This window comes from Lampris incognitus, unplaced genomic scaffold (genome assembly GCF_029633865.1).
Source record: "Lampris incognitus isolate fLamInc1 unplaced genomic scaffold, fLamInc1.hap2 H_1, whole genome shotgun sequence".
In the NCBI taxonomy this organism is placed as follows: domain Eukaryota; kingdom Metazoa; phylum Chordata; class Actinopteri; order Lampriformes; family Lampridae; genus Lampris; species Lampris incognitus.
The window spans coordinates 1,740,867-1,759,999 of record NW_026611076.1 but is presented as its reverse complement, the minus strand read 5'-3'; the positions used below and the strand labels follow the sequence as shown (position 1 = coordinate 1,759,999).

The following is a 19,133-nucleotide window of genomic DNA, read 5'->3' as shown; positions in this document are numbered from 1 at the left end:
CATAAAATGTTCTGTGTAAACATGTCAACATGATGAAATGTTCTGTGTAAACATGTCAACATTATGAAAGGTTCTCTGTAAACATGTCAACATTATGAAAGGTTCTGTGTAAACATGTCAACATTATGAAATGTTCTGTGTAAACATGTAAACATTATTAAATGTTCTCTGTAAATATGTCAACATTATGAAATGTTCTCTGTAAACATGTAAACATTATTAAATGTTCTCTGTAAATATGTCAACATTATGAAATGTTCTGTGTAAACATGTCAACATGATGAAAGGTTCTGTGTAAACATGTCAACATGATGAAATGTTCTGTGTAAACATGTCAACATTATAAAATGTTCTGTGTAAACATGTCAACACGATGAAATGTTCTGTGTAAACATGTCAACATGATGAAATGTTCTCTGTAAACATGTCAACATTATGAAAGGTTCTCTGTAAACATGTCAACATTATAAAATGTTCTGTGCAAACATGTCAACATTATAAAATGTTCTCTATAAACATTTAAACATAAAATGTTCTGTGTAAACATGTCAACATGATGAAATGTTCTGTGTAAACATGTCAACATTATGAAAGGTTCTCTGTAAACATGTCAACATTATGAAAGGTTCTGTGTAAACATGTCAACATTATGAAATGTTCTGTGTAAACATGTCAACATGATGAAATGTTCTGTGTAAACATGTCAACATTATGAAAGGTTCTCTGTAAACATGTCAACATTATGAAATGTTCTGTGTAAACATGTCAACATTATGAAATGTTCTCTGTAAACATGTCAACATTATGAAAGGTTCTCTGTAAATATGTCAACATTATGAAATGTTCTGTGTAAACATGTCAACATTATGAAAGGTTCTGTGTAAACATGTCAACATTATGAAAGGTTCTGTGTAAACACGTCAACATTATGAAATGTTCTGTGTAAACATGTCAACTTGAGGAAATGTTCTGTGTAAACATGTCAACATGATGAAATGTTCTCTGTAAATATGTCAACATGATGAAAGGTTCTGTGTAAACATGTCAACATTATGAAAGGTTCTCTGTAAACATGTCAACATTATGAAATGTTCTGTGTAAACATGTCAACATGATGAAATGTTCTGTGTAAACATGTCAACATTATGAAAGGTTCTCTGTAAACATGTCAACATGATGAAATGTTCTGTGTAAACATGTCAACATTATGAAATGTTCTCTGTAAATATATCAACATTATGAAATGTTCTGTGTAAATGTGTCAACATGATGAAATGTTCTGTGTAAACATGTCAACATGATGAAATGTTCTCTGTAAATATGTCAACATGATGAAAGGTTCTGTGTAAACATGTCAACATTATGAAACGTTCTCTGTAAACATGTCAAAATTATGAAAGGTTCTGTGTAAACATGTCAACATGATGAAAGGTTCTCTGTAAATATGTTAACATTATGAAAGGTTCTCTGTAAACATGTCAACATGATGAAAGGTTCTCTGTAAACATGTAAACATTATTAAATGTTCTCTGTAAATATGTCAACATCATGAAATGTTCTGTGTAAACATGTCAACATTATGAAAGGTTCTGTGTAAACATGTCAACATTATGAAAGGTTCTGTGTAAACACGTCAACATTATGAAATGTTCTGTGTAAACATGTCAACATTATGAAAGGTTCTGTGTAAACATGTCAACATTATGAAAGGTTCTGTGTAAACACGTCAACATTATGAAATGTTCTGTGTAAACATGTCAACTTGAGGAAATGTTCTGTGTAAACATGTCAACATGATGAAATGTTCTCTGTAAATATGTCAACATGATGAAAGGTTCTGTGTAAACATGTCAACATTATGAAAGGTTCTCTGTAAACATGTCAACATTATGAAATGTTCTGTGTAAACATGTCAAGATGATGAAATGTTCTGTGTAAACATGTCAACATTATGAAAGGTTCTCTGTAAACATGTCAACATGATGAAATGTTCTGTGTAAACATGTCAACATTATGAAATGTTCTCTGTAAATATATCAACATTATGAAATGTTCTGTGTAAATGTGTCAACATGATGAAATGTTCTGTGTAAACATGTCAACATGATGAAATGTTCTCTGTAAATATGTCAACATGATGAAAGGTTCTGTGTAAACATGTCAACATTATGAAACGTTCTCTGTAAACATGTCAAAATTATGAAAGGTTCTGTGTAAACATGTCAACATGATGAAAGGTTCTCTGTAAATATGTTAACATTATGAAATGTTCTCTGTAAACATGTAAACATTATTAAATGTTCTCTGTAAATATGTCAACATTATGAAATGTTCTGTGTAAACATGTCAACATTATTAAATGTTCTCTGTAAATATGTCAACATTATGAAATGTTCTGTGTAAACATGTCAACATTATAAAATGTTCTGTGTAAACATGTCAACACGATGAAATGTTCTGTGTAAACATGTCAACATGATGAAATGTTCTCTGTAAACATGTCAACATTATGAAAGGTTCTCTGTAAACATGTCAACATTATAAAATGTTCTGTGCAAACATGTCAACATTATAAAATGTTCTCTATAAACATTTAAACATAAAATGTTCTGTGTAAACATGTCAACATGATGAAATGTTCTGTGTAAACATGTCAACATTATGAAAGGTTCTCTGTAAACATGTCAACATTATGAAAGGTTCTGTGTAAACATGTCAACATTATTAAATGTTCTCTGTAAACATGTAAACATTATTAAATGTTCTCTGTAAATATGTCAACATTATGAAATGTTCTGTGTAAACATGTCAACATTATGAAAGGTTCTGTGTAAACATGTCAACATTATGAAAGGTTCTGTGTAAACACGTCAACATTATGAAATGTTCTGTGTAAACATGTCAACTTGAGGAAATGTTCTGTGTAAACATGTCAACATGATGAAATGTTCTCTGTAAATATGTCAACATGATGAAAGGTTCTGTGTAAACATGTCAACATTATGAAAGGTTCTCTGTAAACATGTCAACATTATTAAATGTTCTGTGTAAACATGTCAACATGATGAAATGTTCTGTGTAAACATGTCAACATTATGAAAGGTTCTCTGTAAACATGTCAACATGATGAAATGTTCTGTGTAAACATGTCAACATTATGAAATGTTCTCTGTAAATATATCAACATTATGAAATGTTCTGTGTAAATGTGTCAACATGATGAAATGTTCTGTGTAAACATGTCAACATGATGAAATGTTCTCTGTAAATATGTCAACATGATGAAAGGTTCTGTGTAAACATGTCAACATTATGAAAGGTTCTCTGTAAACATGTCAACATTATGAAATGTTCTGTGTAAACATGTCATCATGATGAAATGTTCTGTGTAAACATGTCAACATTATGAAAGCTTCTCTGTAAACATGTCAACATGATGAAAGGTTCTGTGTAAACACGTCAACATTATGAAAGGTTCTCTGTAAACATGTCAACATTATGAAATGTTCTCTGTAAACATGTCAACATTATGAAATGTTCTCTGTAAACATATCAACATTATGAAATGTTCTGTGTAAATGTGTCAACATGATGAAATGTTCTGTGTAAACATGTCAACATCATGAAAGGTTCTCTGTAAACATGTCAACATTATAAAATGTTCTGTGTAAATATGTCAACATCATGAAAGGTTCTCTGTAAACATGTCAACATTATAAAATGTTCTGTGTAAATATGTCAACATTATGAAATGTTCTCTGTAAACCTGTAAACATTATTAAATGTTCTCTGTAAATATGTCAACATTATGAAATGTTCTGTGTAAACATGTCAACATTATGAAAGGTTCTGTGTAAACATGTCAACATGATGAAATGTTCTCTGTAAACATGTCAACATTATGAAAGGTTCTCTGTAAACATGTCAACATTATAAAATGTTCTGTGCAAACATGTCAACATTATAAAATGTTCTGTGCAAACATGTCAACATTATAAAATGTTCTCTATAAACATTTAAACATAAAATGTTCTGTGTAAACATGTCAACATGATGAAATGTTCTGTGTAAACATGTCAACATTATGAAAGGTTCTCTGTAAACATGTCAACATTATGAAAGGTTCTGTGTAAACATGTCAACATTATGAAATGTTCTGTGTAAACATGTCAACATGATGAAATGTTCTGTGTAAACATGTCAACATTATGAAAGGTTCTCTGTAAACATGTCAACATGATGAAATGTTCTGTGTAAACATGTCAACATTATGAAATGTTCTCTGTAAACATGTAAACATTATTAAATGTTCTCTGTAAATATGTCAACATTATGAAATGTTCTGTGTAAACATGTCAACATTATGAAAGGTTCTGTGTAAACATGTCAACATTATGAAAGGTTCTGTGTAAACACGTCAACATTATGAAATGTTCTGTGTAAACATGTCAACTTGAGGAAATGTTCTGTGTAAACATGTCAACATGATGAAATGTTCTCTGTAAATATGTCAACATGATGAAAGGTTCTGTGTAAACATGTCAACATTATGAAAGGTTCTCTGTAAACATGTCAACATTATGAAATGTTCTGTGTAAACATGTCAACATGATGAAATGTTCTGTGTAAACATGTCAACATTATGAAAGGTTCTCTGTAAACATGTCAACATGATGAAATGTTCTGTGTAAACATGTCAACATTATGAAATGTTCTCTGTAAATATATCAACATTATGAAATGTTCTGTGTAAATGTGTCAACATGATGAAATGTTCTGTGTAAACATGTCAACATGATGAAATGTTCTCTGTAAATATGTCAACATGATGAAAGGTTCTGTGTAAACATGTCAACATTATGAAAGGTTCTCTGTAAACATGTCAACATTATGAAATGTTCTGTGTAAACATGTCAACACGATGAAATGTTCTGTGTAAACATGTCAACATTATGAAAGGTTCTCTGTAAACATGTCAACATTATGAAAGGTTCTGTGTAAACATGTCAACATTATGAAATGTTCTGTGTAAACATGTAAACATTATTAAATGTTCTCTGTAAATATGTCAACATTATGAAATGTTCTCTGTAAACATGTAAACATTATTAAATGTTCTCTGTAAATATGTCAACATTATGAAATGTTCTGTGTAAACATGTCAACATTATGAAAGGTTCTGTGTAAACATGTCAACATGATGAAATGTTCTGTGTAAACATGTCAACATTATAAAATGTTCTGTGTAAACATGTCAACACGATGAAATGTTCTGTGTAAACATGTCAACATGATGAAATGTTCTCTGTAAACAAATAAATATTATGAAATGTTCTCTGTAAAAATTATGAAATGTTCCGTTTAAAATTTTAGCCCTCAAGTTTGTCTGACAGGCAGGAGCAAATCATGATGGTTATTTGTAATTCCTTCCTCCTAACATCTATTGTCTACCTCTTGCAACGAGCAATCACCCAAGCCTGCAAACATGTCGGTGTTAGCCGGCCGATGTCTAAAGTCAGGGGTCACCCAGGTTCCACCCCGGTTTCTGAGACAAACTTCAGGGCTGCAAAAGCCCATGGGTGTGTAAGAACAAGTGTGTGTTTGTTTGTGTGTGTGTCTGTGTGTGTGTGTGTGTGTGTGTGTGTGTGTGTGTGTGTCTGTGTCTTCTCCTGGATCTTCACCTTGTCGTGGAGAAGCTTGCGTGTGCCAGTGATCTCAGGAGCTATGCCGTCCGGAGCTTGGCTCCTGGTAGTTTCATCCAAGGGGGACAGGTCAAGGAGGAGGTTCCACATGAAGCGTGATCCAACAAAGACCTCAACAGCGGAACTGGTGGAAAATGTCTCCAGGTGTAACGACCCTCACTTGTTCAGGTGTTCGTGATAGAGATTCAGACCAGGGGTTCCTAACAGTGGCTTTTATTGCCTGCATTCACACATAAAACAATAATCCATGAGATTTCTGCTGCAACGCGACTGCTTACAAGTCTCCAGCGGAGATGGTCTAGCTCTCAGGTACGGATAGCGCAAATGCCCAAAATGTGTCAAAGCGAAAGTAAATAGACAAACAGTCGCGCAGCCTCATATTTAACCTTAGTGAATGCGGTACAATATCTGGGGTTTACACAAACCATCAAAAATTATTGGATTACAATAACATGTTAAAATAAACATTTTGGGAGAATTCACTTTATCTGAGTGAGGTCATTTTCAACTCTGTTACACAGGCCACAACGGGAGTGAAGGCGGGTGAAGGCTGCAACAGAGGGTGGTCTCCAATCACCTTGGTTCTCCGTGTCATTGGACTCTGGACACCCCCTGCCAAAGACCAGGACCGTGTGGCGGCTGCAGGAGCATCAACGTCTCCACGTAAAAAGCTGTGACGTGGGCGACGCCCACGTCGTAGCGGTCTATTGCGTTGCCTATACACGGAGATCGCCTGATCGAATCCCCGTGTTGCCTCCGGCTTGGTCGGGCGTCCCTACAGACACAACTGGCCGTGTCTGCGGGTGGGAAGCCGGATGTGGGTATGTCAGGAATCAGGAACACTTTATTTGTCATTTCATTTCATGCACTTACATGAAATTAAACGAAATGGTGTTTCCCCCCGCCCACAGCAGTACAACACAAAGACAACAACTACAAGAACACACATACCCAAACTAACACGCATATCCAAACTTACACACATACCCAAACAAGCACTGTCCAGTGGAAATAACGCCAGCCAGGATAACTGTCGGAACTGCCGGTTGAAGTAATACTTGGGGTAGTATTGGTCGAGGATCAATGACCACACCGGGTTATAGAACTCAGGTTTAATCGTGGCTCAGTAGGCAGACGTAATAACCATACATGGTAGTGGTGTAACCATAATAACAGTCCGGGTAGTACATAACACCTAGTGTAGTTCCAGTGGATATACATGGCGTTATATCACTACATCCCCGCTGTTTAGTTTTCAATTTTTTCATTACACAGAGGTTGCCTTCTCTTTTTTTTTTCTTTTTTTTTTTTAGACAACACACTCAGAATTGTCCATCTCAAAAAACAATAAACATATTCAGAGCCCTCCTTTTGTGTGTGATTGTCTCTACTCATAGTCCCTGTAGTTAGCTGGTTTGGAAACAGCTCTTCCATATCTTGTGCGTACTGTCTTGTGTGTTTCACAGGTTTGGCTGGAAGAAGTTCCAGCTGCATGAGTGTCCCGTTGAGCTTCTGTGAAGCGGGTTCTTGCGCTCCTCAGTGTATGGGGGTGGTGAATTTCCCGCAGGTGGCTCCTGCCACGTCTGAGTTTGTTCCCATTTGATGTTTGCACAATGTAGCTCCTTGACTCATCGCACTTTTGTACGACGGTGGCTAGATACCAAGTCCCTTTTTCCTTGTTTAGGACAGATACGTGCTGTCCGGGACCGAGTGGAGGTAGTTCTCTGCCGCTGCTGCGGTCATGATGTTCCTTCATGTTTGCTGTTCTCTGCTCCAGGTGGAGTCGGTTTTCCTCCTTGCCTGGGTCCCCTCGACTCGGCAGCAGGGTGGTGACTGGCCTTCCAAAGATCAGTTCTGCTGGTGATGGTAGTTTACTGTTGATGGGTGTTGCTCTGACCTGTAGTAAGGCCACTTGTATGTTACCTCCTTGTCTCATGGTTTTCTTCACAATGGCTTTGATGTGTCGCACATGCCTCTCAATGAATCCATTGCTTTTTGGATAGTGGGGTGAGCTTGTCACGTGCCTGATTCCCCAGCCAGCCGTGAATTTCTGGAACGCGTGCCCTGTGTACTGGGGTCCATTATCTGTAAGTATCTCGTCAGGCCTTCCAAAAAGAGACATGTACATTTCCATTTTTTGTGCAACTGCCCGGCTGGACACAGGCATGGGCATTTCATCCACTAGAGGGAACTTAGAATATCTGTACACAATCAGTAAATACTGATGTCCATCGATCTCGAATAGATCAGAAGCTAGGGATTGCCATGGTTTTGACGGTGTGTTGTGTGGGTTGAGAGGTTGCTTTGGATTTGCATCCTGATGTTCCACGCATACGCTACATGACCTGCAGACTCTTTCGATGTCATCGTTCCTTCTGATCCAGTAGACGCTTTCTCTCGCCAGTCGCCGTGTCTTTTCGATGCCCTGGTGTCCTACATTCAGCTGTTCGAGTATAGAATCAGTCACGGAGTCTGGGATGAGCACCTGTCTGCCTTTGAATATGACTCCTGCTTCAACTGCGAGCTCATCTCTGAATGACCAGTACTCACGTAGTTGTCTTGGTAGAGCTTTGATGTTGTCTGGCCATCCCTGGTGGATCAGCTCTTTCAGTGCATTGAGTCTGGGGTCGCTGGTGGTTTCCGTGCGGAGTGCGTCCTGTTTCTCGGGAGAGAAGTTTATCATTGCAACAGTGAGCATCTCTGGATCATCGACTTCTACCTCTATTCCGTCAATGCGCTCGTCCAGCTCGATGTTGGTGTTGTTCTCAGGGTTGGGTAGTCGGCTGAGTGTGTCTGCCAGGACCATCTGGTTTCCTGGTCGATACGTGACCTCGTAGTTGTATCCTTGTGTTTTTATCAGCATTCGCTGAAGCCGTGGCGGGGCGCCATGCAGTGGCTTTGTGCATATGGTAACGAGGGGTTTGTGGTCTGTAACTACAATGAATGACTTCCCATACAGGTAGGTATGGTATCGCTGCATTCCATAGACTATGGCCAGCATTTCTCGCTCTATGTTGCTGTACCTGGATTGGCAGTCGTCCAGTGTCTTCGAGCCAAAAGCTATGGGTATTTTGTTCTGCACTAATGCCACGCCGAGTCCTTTCTGTGATGCATCGACCTCAAGTGTCAGAGGTGTGCTTGGATCATAGTACTTCAGGCAGTCACGTTCTCTGATAACTGATTTCAGGTCCTCAAAGCTCTTTTGGTGGTCAGTGTCCCATGTCCAAGGCACGTCACTTTTCAGCAGCACCCTCAGTGTGTGTGTGCTTTGTCTGCGAACTTTGGGATGTAGGGTGACAGGTAGGTCAGCATCCCCAAGAATCTGCTCAGTTCATCTTTGTTCTGGGGTGTCGGCATTTTCTGGATGTCCCTGATTTTGGCTGGGTCAGGTTTGATACCTTTGTCTGTGTACAGGTTGCCAAAGAATGAGATGCTTGTCTGTTTGATTGTGCACTTGTCACTGTTGAACACAATACCTGTCTTGGCTGCTCTCTCCATCAGGTTGGTCAGGTTCCTGTCATGCTCCTCTTCGCTTGTTCCGTAGACTGCGATATCATCGGCTATGCTGACGACACCGTCGAGCCCCTCCAGGATTTGGTCCATCTTTGCCTGGAAGAGATCTTGAGAGACACTGAGACCAAATGGCAAACGTTTCCAGCAGTATCTACCAAATGGAGTTCGGAATGTGGTTAGCAGTTGTGACTCTTCCTCTACGTGTATTGACCAATATCCAGCTTTTGCGTCAAGTTTGCTGAATATTTTTGCATTTGCAAACTTCGGGTTCAGTTCCTCCACAGTAGGAATCTTGTGTGGGCATCTCCTAAGGCTGGCATTAAGCTTGTGGGGGTCTAAGCATATGCGAAGGGAACCGTCTTTCTTTGTGCTGTATGCCAGACTCGAGCACCAGTCTGTGTGCTGTTCTTCTTTTCTTAACACATCTTGTTCGACTAGGTTATTCAGTTCATCTTTCAGTTTGTCTTTGATGTGAATGCTGCACTTACGTGGTGGGTCTATGAATGGTTCAGCATCCTTTTTCAGGAAGAGCTTGGCCTTTCCACTGAAGTTGCCAATATTGTCAAACTGGTCTGGGTATGCTCTCTTTAGGTCTGCACTGTTAGATATGGTCATTTTGGGTTTTGTCTGTCTTGTGTTTTTTCTGGTTTGCATGTCCTTTCTCGGTCACTGCATCTACATTGACAGTCACTAGGTTTAACAGTTCACATGTTGGCAGCCCAACTATGGCTGGCCCTGGTACATCTACATCATAGAACTTTGCATTGATCCATTTGGATTCTTTGTACTAGCATGGAATGTCAATGGTGCCTAGGCAGGGGATGGCATGACCACTGTATGCAGATAGCCTCCTGTTGGTTTTTTTCAGTCGTTTCTGGGTGCATGCCTTTTCACCGTACATCTGCTTGAAGGTACGCAATGGGAGTGTGTTGCCTGACGCACATGTGTCTATCTTCAGACGTAGTGTGTATCCACGACCAGGTAGGTCAGGTGGTGTCACCTTCAGGACTGTGTACGCCTCCTCTCTGGCCGGCTTGCTGTCTATGCTATGCATGCACTTTTCACTGATAGTTATGGAGTGGAACTGTTTCTGGTACTCTCGTATGGCCTTCCTGCAGCACCGCTCCCAGTGACCTTTTGCACCACACGCATTGCATTCATCATCATATGCAGGACATCGACGTGGTTTGTGGCTTCTCCCACAGTTACGACATATGCGGTCCTTGTCCACAGCGTGGATTCTCTCATTGTGTGACAGGCTAAGTTTGACTAACTGTTCATTGCCTGCTGTCAGGGCTTCATATTTTCATCCCTCGGCCAGAACCTCTGCTAAGGAATATCCTTTTGGTTTGCTGTATAGATCATTCCTCAGGGCATCATGGGGAGTGCTCGCAATAATAAGCTCAATCATACGCTCGTTAAGCCCTTCGTCTGAAAACTGACATTTCTGTGCTAGTGTTCTGGCTCTGGTCACAAAATCATCAATATTCTCATCTAGTTTCTGTCTGTGTTGCATCAGTTGTAGTCTATGGATTCTGAAATTTACGTTCAACTTTAGCTGTTTTTCAAAGAAGTCCCATAGTTTGGCAGTTTTTTTCTTTTCATCATCAGTGAGACCACTTGCGTTCAGTCTTTTTAATCCTTCATCTCCGATTCCACGACATATTTTCCTAGCTTGTTTATTGTCTAGCTTGTTTATTGCAGTTTGTGTGTAACAGAAGCAGGTTAAGAGGAGAGGTGACGATCAGCAGCAGCAGTATGGTTTCATGCCAGGATCTTCTAAATACAGAGTCATTTTCTGTTTATACAGTGAAATTGCCTCACCCAGGTCCGGGTCGGACCAATTCATCGTCGGTAGATGCGACGCCATGACGTCTCCTGTTACTAGCTAGCTAGTTAGCTTTGCGGCTAGCTCAGCTCCGGCGCACTCTTGCTTGAATGATGACAGAAATTATCCACGGACAATTTTATCAGTCTATCTTCATTCTTCATAGAGAGTACTTTACCGCTGCCACCATGAAGTAGTACTTGGGGTAGTATTGGTCGAGGATCAATGACCACACCGGGTTATAGAACTCAGGTTTAATCGTGGCTCAATAGACAGACGTAATAACCATACATGGTAGTGGTGTAACCATAATAACAGTCCGGGTAGTACATAACACCTAGTGTAGTTCCAGTGGATATACATGGCGTTATATCACTACACTGGTCTGCATGGTTTAGCTGTTAGCTTAGCCTGCCCCGCTTCCGCGTCCTGTCAGACCGCCCACAGTGTTTCCTTCTTGGACACAGCTCCAGGCAGGGGCCGTGTTCACTGGGCCCACCGGACGAAGCAGACCAAGCTCTCCCAGCCGATCCAGCACCAGCTCTCCTAGCAAGACACCCTCGACACACCTCCCCATACTCCACACGACGACATCAAAAACACCACAATCAACGTCAGGTGAGGCCGCCGCCAACCCGCCCTCGGTGTTATCGGAACTGCGCTCTGGTCGCTGCACTAGCGCCTCCTCTGGTCAGTTGGAGGGGGGACTGGGGGGAATAGTGTGATCCCCCCACACGCTATGTCCCCCTGGTGAAACTCCTCACTGTCAGGTGAAAAGAAGCGGCTGGCGACACCACATGTATTGGAGGAGGCATGTGGTAGTCTGCAACCCTCCCCGGATTAGCAGAGGGGGTGGAGCAGCGACCAGGACAGCTCGGAAGAGTGGGGTAATTGGCCAAGTGCAATTGGGGAGAAAAAGGGGGAAAATTTAAAAAAAAATAAATGCTTGAACTTGTGATACAGTTGTAACCAAGGGGGGTGCAGGGTGGCAAGGTGGCAGTACGCTGTCTTTTTGTGTCCACACTCCGCATTTGTAGGGTGGTCGTGCTAAATAATTTACTTGGAGCCTTTGTGCATTGTGGAATATAAAGGCATTTTGTCTCACAGGGGCAAGCCCTGAAGCCTGGGGCAGAACTCGGGTGTGTATGATATACTGGGCCTGGACACTTTTAAGGGGCTGAGACATAAAGTGTTTTATTAGAGTCGTCTGAGATATGCACTGCAGGAAAATACCCATCAAAAAGCCCTCTCTAACCAAACGGCATTAAACTTTTCTCACTTTGCTAATGCTCCGTTTATATTCACTGCAGGAGTTGCAGGGGTCGCAGGGGTGCAGGGCCTGCAGAGGCTGCATGGGCTGCATAGGCTGCAGAGGTGCAGGGGTTGTAGAGGCTGCAGGGGCTGCAGGGGTGCAGGGGCTGCAGGTGGTGCAGGGGTGCAGGGGCTGTAGAGGCTGCAGAGGTAGCAGGGGAAAAGAAGCTCATAAAACACACCATTAAGATAATGAAGCAGAAAAGGTGACTTTGACTAACACAGTTTTCTGTGAAACAACGTGGTGGAGGCAGAGAGGAATGACTAAGTTAGGCCAGTACATTCTGTCAGATTCCCCCCCACCACACACACACACACACACACACACACACACACACACACACACACACACACACACACACAATCGTTTATAATAGTAGTGGTCGGAAGTCTATTTTTTCTTTTTTTGTTTCCCCGTTTTTCTCCCCAATTTAACTTGGTCAATTACCCCACTCTTCCGAGCCGTCCCGGTCTCTGCTCCACCCCCTCTGTTGGTTCGGGGAGGGCTGCAGACTACCACATGTCTCCTCCGATACATGTGGAGTCACATGTATCTTTTCACCTGACAGTGAGGAGTTTTACTAGGGGGACGTAGCGCGTGGGAGGATCATGCTATTCCCCTCCAGCCCCCCCCCCCGAACAGGCACCCCGACCAACCAGAGGAGGCGCTAGTCCACTAACCAGGACACATACCCACATCCGGCTTCCCACTCGCAAACACGGCCAATTGTGTCTGTAGGGACGCCAGATCAAGACGGGGGTAACACGGGTATTCGATCCGGCGATCCCCGTGTTGGTAGGCAACGGAATAGACTGCCGTGCCACCCGGACGCCGGAAGTCTATATTCTACATTGGTGTCCATTTTTGGTTGCAGGGAAGTTTAATTGACTCGAAGTTTGTTAACATTATGGCTACCCTTGTCTCTTTTTGGATATGGGTCAAAGTGGGTGGAATCGCAGTTCTGGATGCATTACCGCATCGTTTTACTGCAGGGGTAATTCTCGTACTTCACGACTCAAAATCTTGGCCCATACCATGCAGTTTGATTCCTTTCTACCCACCTTTTATCCATCCCAAAATCTGATAAAAAGATGGTTGGCTGAGCTACGCTACCAAGGGAACACCGACGCCTCACACATTAAGGGCACGCCACGTAAGTTCCAGTCCCTTGTCTTTATTATATTACCCATACGTGGAAGTGAGTGGACTGCACAGTCTTTCTGTCACACAATGCAACAGAATTTTAAACAATAATGGTTGCAGAGTCAAAGTCATAAGTCTACGTGGCATAATTTCCATGGCAACTGCAGACATATTTTTTCAGAATACACCAATCAGCCAAAACATTATAGCCATTGACAGGTGAGTGAATAACAGTGATTATCTCGTTACAAAAGCAGCTGTCAAGAGGTGGGATATATTAATCAGTAGTGAACAGTCAGGTGTTGAAGTTGATGTGTTGGAAGCAGGAAAAACATGCCAGCATAAGGATCTGACTGACTTTGACAAAGGCCAAGTCGTGATGGCTAGAAGACTAGGTCAGAACATCTCCAAAGTGACAGGTCTTGTGGGGTGTTCCCAGGATGCAGTGGTCAGTACCTACCAAAAGTAGAAGGACAACCGGTGACCCAGCGACAGGGTCCTGGGTGCTCAAGACTCACTGATGGGTGTGGGGAGTGAAGGCTAGCTGGTCCGATCCCACAGAAGTGCTACTGGAGCTCAAATTGCTGAAGAAGTTAGCGCTGGCTGTGATAGACAGGTGTCACAACACAGTGCATCACAGCTTGCTGCGTATGGCACTGTGTATCTGCAGACTGCTCCGAGTGTCCATGATGACCCCTGCCCACCACTAAAAACCCCTACGATGGCCACATGAGCATCAGAACTCGACCATGGAGCAATGGAAGGAGGTGGTCTGATCTGATGAATCACGTTTTCTTTTACATCATGTGGACGGCTGTGCGTGTGTGTCGCTTACCTTGGGGGGAGTTGGCACCAGGATGCATTATGGGAAGAAGGCAAGCTGGCGGAGGCAACATGGTGCTTTGGGCAAGTTCTGCTGGGAAACCTGGATCCTGGCATTCATGTGGATGTGACTTTGACAAGTACCACCTACCTACACATGGTTACAGACCAGGTTCACCCCTTCATGGTGTTCCCTGATGGCAGTGGCCTCTTTCAGCAGGATAATGCCCCCTGCCACACTGCTCACACTGTTCAGGAATGGTTTGAGGATCATCACAGCATTCAAGGTGTTGCCTTGTTCTTCAAATGCCCCAGATCTCAATCCAATCGAGCATCTGTGGGATGTGCTGGAAGAGCAAGTCTGATCCATGGATGCCCCACCTCACAACTTATAGGACTTAAAGGATCTGCTGCTAAAGTCTTGTTACCAGAGGACACTTTCAGTTATTAGAGGACACTTTCAGGGGCCTTGTGCAGTCCATACCTTGATGGGTCGGTGCTGTTTTGGTGGCATGAGGGGGACATGTACAATAGGCAGGTGGTTTTAATGTTTTGGCTGGTCGGTGTACACCTGTTTCATGTGACTCTTCCTATCATGCGGCTTCCTTGACACAACTAAATCTACCTTTCCCTCTTTTTTTTGTGAATAACATTGCAGTTTGTGTGTAACAGAAGCAGGTTAAGAGGAGAGGTGACGATCAGCAGCAGCAGTATGGTTTCATGCCATGAAAGAGCAGCACAGATGTGATGTTTGCTTTGAGAATGTTGATGGAGAAGTATAGAGAAGGTCAGCAGGAGTCACATTGTATCTTTGTGGATTTAGAGAAAGCATATGACAGGGTGCCGAGAGAGGAGGTGTGGTATTGTATGAGGAAGTCGGGAGTTGCAGAGAAGTATGTAGGAGTGGTGCAGGATATGTATGAGGGAGGTGTGACAGTGGTGAGGTGTGTGGTTGGAATGACAGATGGGTTCAAGGTGGAGGTGGATTACATCAAGGATCGGCTCTGAGCCCTTTCTTGTTTGCAGTGGTGATGGACAGGTTGATGGACGAGATCAGGCAGGAGTCTCCGTGGACTATGATGTTTGTGGATGACATTGTGACCTGTAGCGAGAGTAGGGTGCAGGTGGAGGAGAGCCTGGAGAGGTGGAGGTATGCACTGGAGAGAAGAGGAATGAAAGTCAGTGGAAGCAAGATGGAATACATATGCACGAATGAGAAGGAGGACAGTGGAATGGTCAGGATTCAAGGAGTAAAGGTGATGAAGGTGTATGAGTTTAAATACTTGGGGTCAACTGCCAAAAGTAACGGGGAGTGCAGAAGAGAGGTGAAGAAGAGAGTGCAGGCAGGGTGGAGTGGGTGGAGAAGGGTGTCAGGAGTGATTTGTGACAGAAGGGTACCAGCAAGAGTTAAGATGGTTGTGAGACCAGCTATGTTATATGGTTTGGAGACAGTGGCACTGATGAAAAGACAGGAGGCGGAGCTGGAGGTGGCAGAGGTGAAGATGATACGATCTTCACTGGGAGTGACGAAGAAGGGCAGGATTAGGAACGAGTATATTAGAGGGACAGCTCAAGTTGGACGGTTTGGAGAGAAAGCAAGAGAGAAAAGACTGAGATGGCTTGGACATGTGTGGAGGAGAGATGCTGGGTATACTGGGAGAAGGATGCTGAATATGGAGCTGCCAGGGAAGAGGAGAAGAGGAAGGCCAAAGAGGAGGTTTATGGATGTGCTGAGGGAAGACATGCAGGTGGCTGGTGTGACAGAGGAAGATGCAGAGGACAGGAAGAGATGGAAACGGATGATCCGCTGTGGCGCCCCCTGACGGGAGCAGCCGAAAGTAGAATTAGTAGTAGTAGTACTAGTAGTAGTAATAGTAGTATATTTAAGTTTTTGTGTGTGTGTGTGTGTGTGTGTGTGTGTGTGTGTGTAGGTGTGTACTATTATGATGCATGCTGACTGTGTGGGGTTGTGGCTCAGCAAACGACAGGCATGGATATGGGCAACCCCTACGCCACATCCCTGCAGCTAGACATTGCCACATGCATGCTGCTTGCTCACCCCAGTGGTCACTATCTGCTCCACTCTGTCCCCACAACCCCATCAATTACCAGCAGGCTTTAAATCCTCCATATAAGCTTGACAGAGAGGGCGCAGTTCTACAAATGTAAACTTAAGCCTTAGAAAAACATGCTGTTTCTGTTAGGGTTTGTGGAAGACCCCAAGCGCACGACACCAGACAGAGATGGGGTTAGCCGAAAACTGGCGTACTTTATTCCTTACGCGTACAAATAGTCAAACATAAGAAGGCAATGAGCGACAAGGAAAAACGGAAAGTCCAAGGGGGAAAAAACTCGCGGGTAATCCAAACGGGAACACGGCAGGATACTTCCACGGGGAAACTTTGCAAGGGAAAAACATGAACCAAGGGCTGGGATGAGTTCGTAGAGAAAAGGACCGTGAGAGGAGAGTAGCCGCTACTGCGGGGAGGTTACAACACGAACTGACAGCGGGCACGTGGGAGGCCACCAAACTTAAGCCCAGCCCTGATGACTAAGCCCGGCCCTGACGAGCCGATTGGCTGCCGGCGCGGGGTGGGCGGGCCACGGCGCGGGGTGAGCGAGCCATAACAGTTTCCCCGTCATCACAACAGGCGGTTGATATTACAATAGCTTAATGTGTCTGCGAACAGCTCTAAATAACACAACTGACCACATGAGCCTGTGTCCAGACACGTCTAAGTAACACAACTGACCACATGGACCTGTGTCCAGACACGTCTTGGTTGAAGAACATCTATAAGAGTTGACATAGCAAGGCACACTTGAATACAATATGCAGATACATGGGATGTGTGTGCTCCCTTTCCTTTCCTCCCATGTTCGAGGCCTGCAAAGCTGCAAAAGGAGAACGGGAGCTGCAGGTTCGCCTCAGCATGCAGAGTGTACACTGCCAAGCCACAAGAGGAGAACCTGGACACCTAGCTTCACAGAGGATCTCCCTTCTTCACACTTACAACCATGCACCCTAAACTCAGCAAGACCTTGTAGAAGGATTTAAGTGGATGCAAGAATCCTGAAGAACGTCAGCACGTGATTAATGATGTTTAGACAAATACCCCCTCCACCCCCCAAAAAAGAAGGTTTTATCATTCGTCTTAAAGTGCCTTGAGTCGCCTGCTGAGGCTCTACCGAACTGGAGATGATGTGCACTCCTCATGCTCAGAGCTTCAGAGCTCGTGGTGGGACCCGCTCTTCTGCAGCCGAGTCAGTAGGAGCACGCGGTGGTGACGGTGGAGTAGCTGAACCTGGACACAGAGACGGCCATGGAGGTGGTGGTGATGCCATCGTCTCTGCCCTCCTTTCTCCTGCAACACCAGCAGCAGGGGCAAAGCCGGGTGCCGCAATAATGGCTGAAGGTCGCCAGCAGCGCCATCCTGAAGCGTGTGTTCATGAAGCAGTAGATGATGGGGTTGACGCAGGCCGAGGTGTAGGACAGCAGGTGGATGAAAGAGATGGGTGCCCCCGACAGAGCTTGATGGGCCGACTTCAGGTCAAACGCCTTCCACGTGTTTGCCCAGTACAGCGGCATCCAGCAGACGAAGAAGAGCGCCACGATCACCATCAGCATGCGGATGACTCGCTTCTTTGCCTGCAGCTTGGCCTCCGAGGTGTTCCTGCGGGCCCGCTCCGGCTGGGCCTGGGGGCCGCCTGCTGCCCCCGCAGGCGCCTGTAGCGCCACAGAGGACGAGGGTTTCTTTGCCATCTGGATGTAGCAACCGTCATCATCGTAATTACTCCTGTTGATAGCACGGCCAATGTCGCTATTCAGCCCTGTGTGTGTGTGTGTGTGTGTGTGTGTGAGAGAGAGAGAGAGAGAGAGAGAGAGAGAGAGAGAGAGAGAGAGAGAGAGAGAAACAATGTTTAAGACAGTGTAGATCAGTAAATGAATTGTAACGCAAAGAAAATGTCATGCATTAGAGGGCAGATCACACTAGTTCATCCATCCATCCATCCATTATCTGAACCGCTTATCCTGCTCCCAGGGTCGCGGGGACACTGGAGGTTATCCCAGCAGTCATTGGGCAGCAGGCGGGGAGACACCCTGGACAGGCCGCCAGGCCATCACAGGGCCGACACACACACACACACACACACACACACACACACACACACACTCACACCTAGAGACAATTTAGTACGGCCGATTCACCTGACCTACATGTCTTTGGACTGTGGGAGGAAACCAGAGCACCCGGAGGAAACCCACACAGACACGGGGAGAACATGCAAACTCCACACAGAGGACGACCCGGAACGACCCCCAAGGTTGGACTACCTCGGGGCTCGAACCCAGGACCTTCTTGCTGTGATACGACCACGCTAACCACTGCGCCACCGTGCCGCCCAAACGAGCTAAATGCCACAAAAAGATTTTCCTACATTACGCCAGTAAACAAATGTGTGTTTGTATCTATATGTGTGTGTGTGTGTGTGTGTGTGTGTGTGCGTGTATATTGCAGCGAATTCGGGGAGCAGTCTAGGAGACCTAAGCCACAGCCGGGACGCGAGCCCGTATCTCCCGCTCCGCAAGCGACAACGTTAACCAGTCGACTAAAGGGTCGGACCCGTTAGTCAAGGACCAACGTGTCTACTTATCCGTGCACGTTACACTACCCCCCCTCCTTTGGGAAGCGCGTCCTCGCGCTTCAGCATATCAGCTCCTTCACGCTTCTGGGCGCACGCGCTTCCGATGACCTCACCGTCTCACCATCCCACCTCTGACACCAATGTAGCGAATTTTGGGAGGCAGTCC

At 44.1% G+C, this 19,133-nt stretch overlaps 1 protein-coding gene across 1 annotated transcript in view; it reads right to left on the bottom strand.

The window, feature by feature from the left end:
- Nucleotides 1-17,585: 17,585 nt before the first annotated feature.
- LOC130131961 (cholecystokinin receptor-like) overlaps nt 17,586-19,133 on the bottom strand; it is a 49,392-nt gene continuing 47,844 nt past the window's right edge. The window contains exon 10 of the mRNA XM_056301686.1: nt 17,586-18,151. Coding sequence (XP_056157661.1) covers nt 17,586-18,151 — 566 coding nt within the window. The remainder of the gene's footprint in view (nt 18,152-19,133) is intronic.